Genomic DNA, 11,395 nt, shown 5'->3' on the forward strand with positions numbered 1-11,395 from the left:
TAATTAATGTATTTCATCAGAATACACAAGGATTTTTGCCCTCATGGTTTCATTACAGCATCTATATACCATCTACATGGCTAACAATACCATGATGTTAAACCAATCTGTTTAAAAACCAAAAAATACTACTGAAAATAACCCCACACAGATCACAGTGAGACTCACACAGCAGTGTGTGGAGAAAAGAGAGAAGCCGTGCGGAGAGTGTGAGGAGTGTTTTCCTGATCCGGCCTACAGGATTAAACAGGTGAGAGGAGGCCGACAGATCCTCAGACACTCAGAGAGCTGAAGATGTTAGTGGAGATGGGCCTGCGCTGGCTGTGGAGGCATCGGGTGAGCGCTTTACTGGCGGCGCTGCTGATCTTCCTCCTGCTGACGCTCCTGGCCACACACTCCCTGCAGAACAACAGGTAACACACTCAAATACCGCAATACTGGCAGATAAACACAACTAGATGTGGCAGATTCAGATATCCAAAGCAAATTCAAGGTGTTACATATCATGCATTCATTAGGAATCAAAGCCATGAACCTTTGCGTTGCTAGAATCATGATTTACCATTATCTCTGCCGAGCTGTTTATCTCTGCCGGGTTATTATAGTTAACTAAAACTAAAAGGACTAACACTTTTAAATAGCACTGTTTCTCTGGATGAAGGTTTGAATTAACCTGCTAGCAAATCTTCTGGCGTGGACCACACTCAGTTTAGTGTTAGGTTAGTCTGGTTGATGTGCGAGGGGTTTTCTGAACTCAGATGCAGATCAGTGAACCACAGCAGAGTCTGCATGAAAAAATGCTCATGGGGTTTGGGTTCTTTCTCTGGCTGATGCAAAAGCTGTTTTCTGATTTGGGGTTGTGCACTGGAAGCCACACTATAAGTTCACTAGAAAATTATTAATTTTAATAATTACTAGGTAATTTGGACTCAGACATGGTTTGCAATCCGGCATGGTTTTGTGGTAAGTGCTTGCGTGGCGTATAATAAAATGTACTTCGTACTTTCAAGTATTTCAATGTAAAAAAAAATAATTTTGTTCACTCAACTCAACTTTTTGAGTTATCTTTTTTGCACTGACTCGGTTAAGTTACATTTACTTAAAATATTAAGTATGATCAACTTACTTATTAGTTATTTGAACAAAGTTTAGTTGGAATAACTTTATGAAAGTAAGGTAAAGAAACTTTTTAAAGGAATAGTTCAGCCAAAAATTTAAATTCTGTCATCATTTGGTTTGTAACAACCTGAGGGTGAGTAAATGATGACAGTATTTTCATTTTTGGGTGAACTATTCCTTAAATGGCTACTTTTGAATTATTAACAGCATTGGGCGAAACGTATAGCTCGACCCAGCCTGGTTTTGTGATAAGTGCTCATGCTGACATTTAATTTGGCCTATTAGCCTATATTACAATATGTGATACTTGCTCACTAAAGTCATTGTCTGCTTCAACTCACATCCCTTGCATCTACTGCACATTTATGTTAACAATACCACAAAAAAAACAAAAACACGGACCCGTTAAAAAAAAAAAAAGTTAAGCTGACAGTGCTTTCTTTTGTTGGCATCTTTCTGAGTCATTAACAAGCTAAAGCGGTTAATAGTTTCTAGTAATCATGTAAGTGGTGCAAATTTAGTGGTTTGAGGTAATCCAAAAGCATTGAATCTCATATTTTTGTCCATCACCATGTCCCTAAATGGAAAATCTCAATGATACTAAAATAGCACTGGCTCAGATCCTAATGATCCCACATGAAAAGCTCACATCTAACCTGAAGGTTCCCCCTACAGAACTCATGAACTGAGACCTACAGCAGACAGAAGGAGCCAGAGAAAAGCTGTCGAGAAACACACTCCAATCCCACATCAACCGGCCAGACACACACCAACCGCCAGAGCCGAGCGCCGCAGGAGAGCACAGGCACCCGTGGTCTTCCTGAAAACACACCGGACCGGCAGCAGCACCGTGCAGAACATACTGTTTCGACTCGGGGAACGAGAGAGCGCCACTTTCGCCTTTCCACACCGCACCTACCAGTTTAACTATCCAAACAGGTACGAGCGAGCGCACCCAACAATGTATCTTCCCAGCAAGCAATTTCACATTTAAAAAGAAATCTAATAGCCATCTAATAGCTAAATCGTGACCACAGATTGACCATGTCATGAAATTACACTGATATCTTGTAGATATTATTGACATTGGAAACATGATGGGATATCAACCATCTCATGCACTGCCTGGCCAAAAACTACAATGAATCAGTTTTGACTATAAGTGGGCTATAGCCTAAATAGCATAGATCATGTCAAAGAAATGAAACCAAACACCTTGAAATCACTGTTGACTTAGCTAACATGATATATTATAATATATAAAATATATATATTATAAAATATAAAAAATGTACAAATTATGTTATTTGCATATTGTTTTGTTAGAGTACATGGCTACTTTTAAAATGGCTGTCAATGGAGAAATGTTTCTGATGGCCATTTAGTGCCATGCTAATCAATCTACGGGGCCAAAAGACAATTGTCACTGTCATGGTGAATCAAGACGACAGAAGCAGAATGCAAGTAACTCAGGTTTATTGAAGATATAACAGGTGAAAGTCCGATGATGAAACAGGTGAAAGTCCGATGGTGAGAGAGATGCTGGTGACACAGGGACTGGATGGTCAGCGAGGTCCGTGGTGAAGTGCCGTAACCGTGAAACCCAAGTGAAGACGATATCCGAAGAACAGAGAACAGGAACTGGAACAGGAAACAGGAACGTCGACAATACTGGGATCACAAACGGGAGACATCAACCAACGATCTCACAATGAGAGGAGAATGCGGTGAGGTTATATAGGAGACTGAATGAGCTGCAGCTGGGGTGATGAATGAGATCAGCTGGATCGCTGATCCTCCGGAATGAGTGCCACGCCCACTCACACACACACACACACACACACACAGAACAACAGTTACACGAGACACGAAGGAAACAATGAATTTATGAACCGTGACAGTACCCCCTCCCCTAAGAACGCCTCCTGGCGTCCCTAGGCTCCCTTACCTGTCGATTGTAATCATCAATAAGGGAGTGATCCAGAATGTCTCTGGCAGGTACCCAACTTCTCGCCTCCGGACCGTAACCTTCCCAGTCCACCAAGTACTGGAATCCGCGTCCCCTCCGCCTCTTGTCCAGAATACGATCTACCAAATAGGTTGGTTCCCCGTCTACGAGACGCGGCGGTGGGGGAACCGGGGCTGGCGGATTAATACGGGAAAAAAACACGGGTTTGATTTTGGATACATGAAACACGGGGTGAATCCTCCTGTACACTGGAGGGAGGTTGAGGCGGACTGCCACCGGACTAATGATCTTGGTGACAGTAAACGGGCCGATAAATTTAGGAGCAAGTTTATTAGAAACGGAGCGGAGCGGAATATTTTTAGTAGAAAGCCACACTTTTTGACCAACGACGTATACGGGAGGCCTAGACCGGTGGCGATCGGCTTTGGCCTTGGTGCGCGCTCCCGCCTGGAGTAGAGTCTCACGGGCTCTAGTCCAGGTGCGACGACACCTCTGGACAAATGCGTGGGCAGAGGGAACCGCGACTTCGGATTCCAGACTAGGAAATATAGGTGGCTGGTAACCTACACTACACTCAAACGGAGATAGGCCCGTAGATGACACTGGTAACGTATTGTGTGCGTACTCCACCATAGACAATTGCTGACTCCACGAGGAAGGATTCTTGGAAACCAAACATCGCAACGTTCTCTCCAAATCTTGGTTGGCTCTCTCGGTTTGTCCATTGCTCTGGGGATGAAACCCTGAGGACAGACTTACAGTTGCCCCTAACAATCTACAAAATTCTCGCCAAAATTTGGACACAAATTGGGGTCCCCTGTCGGAAACCACGTCTGTCGGGAGGCCATGTAAGCGAAAGACGTGATTAACGATGACCAACGCTGTCTCCTTGGCTGTGGGTAATTTGGGCAAGGGGATAAAATGGGTCGCCTTCGAGAACCGGTCCACCACGGTTAAAACTACCGTGTTACCCCGAGAGGGTGGGAGGGCGGTGATAAAATCTAGCGAAATATGGGACCAGGGTCTCGAAGGGACAGGCAGCGGTTGGAGTAACCCATCTGGGGAGCGATTGGAAGTCTTACCAGTGGCGCAAACTGAGCAAGCCAAAACAAAACTGTGAACATCACGAGCCATGAGAGGCCACCAGAATCGTTGCTTGACCAAAAACTTGGTTCGATTAACTCCTGGATGACAAGCCACATTGGAACAATGCCCCCACTGAATAACGTCGGACCGTAATCCCTCCGGTACAAATAAACGGTTCGGTGGGCAACCGACCGGGGGCGTTACCCCTTCTAAGGCTCTCTTGACCTTCGATTCGACCTCCCATACGAGTGTGGAGACAAATAGATTCTCGGGTAAAATGCACTTGGGAGTAGACGGGCGTTCGGAACGATCAAAAATACGCGATAAAGAATCGGGTTTGATGTTTTTGGAACCCGGGCGGTACGAGAGTGTAAAGTCAAAACGTCCGAAAAAAAGTGCCCACCGAGCCTGCCTGGAGTTCAATCTTTTGGCAGTTCTAATGTATTCCAAATTCTTATGGTCTGTCCAGACGATAAAAGGTACCCCCGACCCTTCTAACCAGTGACGCCATTCTTCCAATGCTAACTTGACCGCCAACAATTCTCTGTTACCAATGTCATAATTGCATTCGGCAGGAGACAAACGATGGGACAAAAACGCGCACGGGTGCATTCTATCGTCTGAGGGAGAACGCTGAGAGATCACAGCACCTACCCCCACCTCTGACGCATCAACCTCCACCACGAACTGACGTGATGGATCAGGGGTAATCAAGATGGGAGCCGAAACAAAGCGACTTTTGAGTTTGGCAAACGCAGCCTTAGCTGCGTCTGACCACCTGAACGTAGTTCTGGGGGAGGTCAAGGCAGTCAGAGGCGAGGCTAGTTGGCTGAAATTGCGAATGAACCGCCGGTAGAAATTGGCGAACCCCAGAAACCGCTGTAGGGCCTTACGGGAATCTGGAGTTGGCCATTCCACCACAGCCTTAACCTTCTCCGGATCCATCCGAATTCCCTCAGCCGACACAATGTACCCTAGAAAAGAAACAGACTGTGCATGAAAATCGCATTTCTCCGCCTTGACAAAAAGCCCATTCTCTAACAACCTCTGGAGCACTCGTCGGACGTGCTGCACGTGTTCCTGGAGAGAAGACGAAAAAATCAATATGTCATCCAGGTAGACATATAGAAACTGGTCGACCATATCTCGCAGCACGTCATTGACGAGTGCTTGGAAGACTGCTGGGGAGTTGGACAGCCCGAAGGGCATGACCAAGTATTCAAAGTGCCCCCTGGGGGTGTTAAAAGCAGTCTTCCACTCATCCCCCTTCCTGATGCGGACCAAATGACAAGCATTACGTAAGTCCAATTTAGTGAAGACGGAGGCTCCCTGCAACCTCTCGAAGGCTGAAGACATCAACGGCAAAGGATAAGTATTCTTTACCGTGATGTTGTTCAGCCCTCGGTAATCAATACAAGGTCGCAGAGAACCGTCCTTCTTCCCCACAAAAAAGAACCCCGCCCCCGCTGGAGATGAGGAAGGCTGGATGAACCCGGATGCCAGAGAATCAGAAATATATTTCTCCATGGCCCCCCTCTCTGGAACAGAAAGCGAATATAACTTGCCCTTAGGCGGAGCTTTACCTGGCAGTAAGTCTATTGCACAGTCATAGGGACGATGCGGAGGAAGAGAAGCAGCCCGAGACTTACTGAACACTTCCTTCAGGTCCAGGTACTCCGTGGGCACGTTAGATAAATCCCCTGCCTCCTCCTGAAACACAGAGACAGAAACAGACGGACAAGCAGATACAAGACAAGACTCATGACACTTAGTACTCCATTCCAACACCGTGCGCTGCTGCCAGTCTATCTTGGGATTATGTTTGATGAGCCAGGGATGTCCTAAAACTATGGGTGCAAGAGGGGAGTCCAGAATGTAAAATGACAGGGTCTCAATGTGGTTGCCAGATGTGATGAGCGTGACGGGTCCGGTGGTGTGTGAAATGTTGGGTAGATCTTGACCATTGAGTGCGCGGACTTCTATCTTGCGGGTGAGTGGTAATAAGGGGACTTGAAACTTGTGTGCAAACGTGCAGTCCATAAAATTACCTTCTGCCCCTGAATCCACCAGTGCTTGTCCGTCGTGCTCGTGAGCTGACCACCTCAGTCTTACTGGGAGGAGCGTAGATGTTGGTGAGGTCTTCTCGGCGGAGATCCCACCCGACAGTAGCCTCAGAATTACTGCCGGGCTTGCCCTTTTACCGGACAACCGAACGCAAAGTGACCAGCTGCTCCACAGTAAAGACAAAGTCCTTGGGACCTCCGCCTTTCCTTCTCCTCCCGAGTAAGCCGAGCCCGCCCAACCTGCATGGGCTCGTGATCGTAGACGGGGCTGACCGCATCCCCGCCGCTGGACCGTGGAAGCTCTACTCCTTCCGCCATTCGACCAGGCAATCTTCTCCGCTCCACACGGGATAAACGAGCGTCTACTCGAAGTGCCAGTTCTATAAGTCCGTTTAGAGACGTGGGCAGGTCCAGGGCGTAGATCTCCCTTTGGATGCGGTCAGCCAGCCCATGCAGGAACATGTCCCACTGCGCCTCCTCGTTCCAATGACACTCTACCGCCAAAGTACGAAATTCAATAGAATAGTCAGAAACTGGCCTCTCTCCTTGTCTTAGCTCAGCTAGGATGCGAGCCGCCTCTCTCCCTGTGCTGGCGCGGTCGAAGACCCTCTTCATTTCGGCGGAGAGTGTCTGGAACGAGGTGCAGCATGGGTCTTGATTCTCCCACACCGCCGTTCCCCAGAGTGCTGCCTTCCCAGTCAGGAGAGTCAAAACGAAAGCCACCTTGGCTGACTCATTGGCGAAGGTTCTCGGCTGCAGGGAAAAATGCATTGAACAGCGAGTCAAAAACGCTCTGCAAAAGCTGGGCTCACCTGCATAGGCCTCAGGTATAGGAAGGCGCGGCTCCGACTGGGAGGTGTTCTCCGGTGGTTTGGGGGGAACGGGCGGTGTGGGTGGCGCAGTGGGATTACGCAAGGTCTGAAGTTGCTGGGTGAGCTCGGACACCTGTGTCACCAGCGCTTGAACTGCCCGAGCTGTGTCGTTGAGGTTTTTCTCTTGGTGATCCATGCGTTGTATACTGGTGCTGACAAAGGTTTCCAGAGATGAAGGATTACTTGCTGCTTCCATAACGTGGTCAGATCGTTCTGTCATGGTGAATCAAGACGACAGAAGCAGAATGCAAGTAACTCAGGTTTATTGAAGATATAACTGGTGAAAGTCCGATGATGAAACAGGTGAAAGTCCGATGGTGAGAGAGATGCTGGTGACACAGGGACTGGATGGTCAGCGAGGTCCGTGGTGAAGTGCCGTAACCATGAAACCCAAGTGAAGACGATATCCGAAGAACAGAGAACAGGAACTGGAACAGGAAACAGGAACGTCGACAATACTGGGATCACAAACGGGAGACATCAACCAACGATCTGACAATGAGAGGAGAATGCGGTGAGGTTATATAGGAGACTGAATGAGCTGCAGCTGGGGTGATGAATGAGATCAGCTGGATCGCTGATCCTCCGGAATGAGTGCCACGCCCACTCACACACACACACACACACACAGAACAACAGTTACACGAGACACGAAGGAAACAATGAATTTATGAACCGTGACAGTCACATCCATAAATGTCTCCAAAACCAATGATTAGGAAAAAGAAATACGGTTTATGTGTTGCTAATTAGTTTGTTAGCATATAGTACATGGCTACTTTTGAATGGTTGACTAATTTGGCAGTAAATTAGTTGATGAAATGGAGCATGAAGTTAACCATGCAATAACCGTTCTTGTCTTAGGACAACTTTGATGAACTTTTTTGATCCACTTCAAATGTTGACTACTTTAGTTAATGCATAGGGCAAATTGGGCCATGCAACTCAGTTTTTTATGATAGTCCAACGTTAGGGTGCTTAAAGACAATTGGAGACAAACGGCAATGGATGGTGCCCCAAAAATTACCTTAAAAAACATGCCTTGAAAGTGTATAACTCGCTCACTGAATATAAACATTTCTCTAGGGTGGATGGATCAAGCAAGTCAGTCATTAACAACGTATTCTTGACCTCCCCTTCAGACCATTAAATGCCGTTCAAAGGTTAATGAGCTTTAAACCAAACAAGCTCTTCACTCTGGCTCTCTCTCTCTCTCTCTCTGTTTCAGATTTAGAGCGGTGTTTGTGGACGAGCTGCCCGAGGGTTCGTCTCAGTTTGACTTGCTGTGCAGCCACATGCGTTTGGACCTGCCTCAGGTGAGGAAGGTGATGCCCCTGAACACAGTCTTCATCACGCTGTTACGAGACCCGATCGAGACCTTCGAGTCGGTCTTCAGATACCACACCTCCACCGTCCCGGCGTTCCTCAGCGCACACCGAGCCGCCGCCAGGGAAGGCAAACCCGCACTCAAGGCGTTCCTGGACTCTCCAGAGACCTTCTGGGACCCGAAGGAACCCGGGAATGGACTAGCCAAGAACCCCATGAGCTTCGACATGGGGCTCAACAACCAAAAGTGGAACGGCTCCTGGCCGGAGGACCTTGCGCAACTAGAGGAGGCGTTTCACCTGGTGATGATCGCCGAGCATTTCGACGAATCCCTGGTTCTGTTAGGAGCTCTTCTGGGATTGGAGCGTGAGGACTTGGCTTACCTTCGGCTCAACGCTCGTGCCAAAAACAGCGTGACCGAGCTGGATGAGAACATGCGGGCGAAAATGCGCTCGTGGAACGTCCTGGACACGCTTCTCTACGACTTCTTTGCGCAGGTGTTCTGGGAGAAGGCGGGTCAGTTCGGGTTGGACAGGTTGAAAGCGGAGGCGGAGAAACTTAGGGAATCTACGGAGAGGATTCGGCAGAGATGCGTCTCCAGGGAGTCAGTTCCCCCGGCGGAGCTCGAGGATCTGCTGCGCCCACGGCAGACGGAGTCGGTCACCATCGTGGGGTTTGAGGTGCGGGGGAACCTCTCGCTGCAGGATCAGGGGTTCTGTGTGCGGATGATGCTGCCTGAGCTTCAGTATCACTCGCACTTGTACTTCAAGCAGTACGGGAGAGATATGAGAGCCGGTCCGGCCGACTGAACCCTGAACTGGTCTTGTTTTGGGTGCTTCAGAAGCGACTCTTCGCAGACAAAGTCTAGTGGAGGTGAACCAAGATGGCACCATCTTGAACACCAGTGCCGGATAAAACAACAAAGACTTGCACATGTTCAACTGATGGATGCACTAGGATAAGAGACTCTTGGCAATAGAGATGCACTGATATGAAAATTTTAGCCGAAACCAATAACCTATAACATTTGAAAACCGATAACCACTATATTGGCCGATAAATCCAAACCAATTTTTTATATAATTTTTGAGAGCCTGGTTACGTAAACAAAAGTCTCACCACCTCCCGCAGCGACTCTTCGCAGACCAGTAGCCTATACCGTGAAGCCGGTTTAGGTGGCTATCCAGGTATGTTTCAGTTTAGTTTGTGGCAACCCTGGGGTTTTTTAGGTACCATTCAAGTGGTTTGGCTTTTAGCAGAGTTTCCGCAATAGTCAACAGAGAAAGTTGATCATCAGCGTCATGGTACAAACAGTGCCTGATTGGATTGGGTTGGTTTTGTCATCCCGAAACTAACTCTGTATCCCTGAGTTTGTTCAACTATCATCATGTTACAGGTCTGGTGGAGGTAAACCAAGATGGAAAGATTGCACCATCTGAACACCAGATGGATAAAACATTAAGGACTTGCACATGTTCAACTGATGGATGCACTAGGATAAGAGACTCTTGATATTGGGGATGCACCAATATGAACATTTTGGCCGATACCGATAATTCTTTGTATTTGTAAGCCGATAAGCGATATATTGGTCGATATATTTATGTAATTTTTGAGAGCATGATTACAAAAACAAAAGTCTCACCATTAAAAGCCATGACCCAAACACACAATTAAAACGTTCTCATTATAATTGTATTTAGCCGATATGACAGACTTGTGCTGCACATGTTGCACTGAACTGTATTTTCCTTTTTTTGAAGCAATTCCAATCATATTTCAAGCAACTCAAAACCCTCATGTTGAACAGTGGCATCTGAAGTGTCTCAGCTGAAAGAAATAGTCCATTATTTATCAGCTTTATAATATCTGTAAACTTTTTTTATCAGGCCGATAACATTAAAAATTGACATATGTTGGCGGATACTGATATGATAGCCGATATATCGTGCATCCCTACTTGATATTTTCACACATCCAGCCTGGCTGTAATCCAGAGGTGTTCAGTCCCACTCCTGGAGGATCTGCCTTCACATGCTATCGGAAATGACATACTTCTCACTTCTGAAGTCATAATTACAAGTTTGTAGCATTCAATTTGTTGTCAGAAAGAGGAGGAATCATCTGAGGACGGCAGGTTCATTCCTGCCTATTTCTTGGGAAAATTGTATTAAAGCCAAAAAGTTTTGAAGAAAAATAATGTCCCATTCATTGGAATTTCTGTCAAATAAATGCTGTTCTTGTTATGTAAAATGCATACAATATGCATCAAATGGTCGAAAACCCACATTCACTATTCCCTACATTAGTTAACTAATATAGTCCATTTGAAGGACTGAATGAAAACAAGTGAGTGAATTCAGACACTAAGTCCTAAGAGACGGATGGGCTGCCGCTTTGAAACATAGCAAACTGGCAGCTCCAGTAGAAAGATGAAAAGATTTATCTTGAACTCTGTCATGGAAACTAGCATTTATAAACCTTAATTAAACAATCGAATAATAAATTAAAAAGGAAGTTACACCTGTATGATATTACGCTGTACCCACTTTGGACCAGCGGTTTGGAAAATGAATGGATGATTCAGTTGTAGTCGCCATCTTCTGGTGAGACGTGAGGATTCATTCGACTCTCACAGTGCATTATGGGTATTCTCTAGCCCTTGAGCATACATCAACTGTACACTCGTTATTGCTGTGCATTGTGGGATTGAACGAGTGCACTTGATAATGTCCACTATGGTTTCAGACATCACTACAAATGGCTAATCACTCAAATGGTGCCGTATAAAAGGGTCTAGATCAGGACATCATTGCCCTAAACTGAATGGCATTTGTTTTTCTTACGTAAAAAGGAACTGATGTCGAAATGTAGCAATATCAGAACATTGGCCGAAATGTTTTAACATTAATGATTCAAATGTACAAGTTTAGGTCATTCTCTATTGGACAGGTAGTTGA

At 46.4% G+C, this 11,395-nt stretch overlaps 2 protein-coding genes across 2 annotated transcripts in view; one reads left to right on the plus strand and one right to left on the minus strand.

Moving 5' to 3' along the window:
* LOC308691231 (GTPase IMAP family member 7-like) overlaps window positions 1-399 on the minus strand; it is a 39,308-nt gene extending 38,909 nt beyond the window's left edge. The window contains exon 1 of the mRNA XM_081366249.1: window positions 169-399. The gene's annotated coding sequence lies outside the window, so the exon portion shown is untranslated. The remainder of the gene's footprint in view (window positions 1-168) is intronic.
* On the plus strand, window positions 307-9,244 carry LOC308691224 (galactose-3-O-sulfotransferase 2; the record flags this gene model as incomplete). The annotated part of the gene is made up of 3 exons (XM_081366237.1): window positions 307-413; window positions 1,795-2,058; window positions 8,338-9,244. 3 exons carry the CDS (start codon window positions 307-309, stop codon window positions 9,242-9,244), a joined length of 1,278 nt encoding a protein of 425 aa, XP_081222363.1.
* Between the last annotated feature and the right edge of the window lie 2,151 nt (window positions 9,245-11,395).

Source organism: Scardinius erythrophthalmus (genome assembly GCF_964197995.2).
Source record: "Scardinius erythrophthalmus genome assembly, chromosome: 1".
Taxonomy (NCBI): Eukaryota; Metazoa; Chordata; class Actinopteri; order Cypriniformes; family Leuciscidae; genus Scardinius; species Scardinius erythrophthalmus.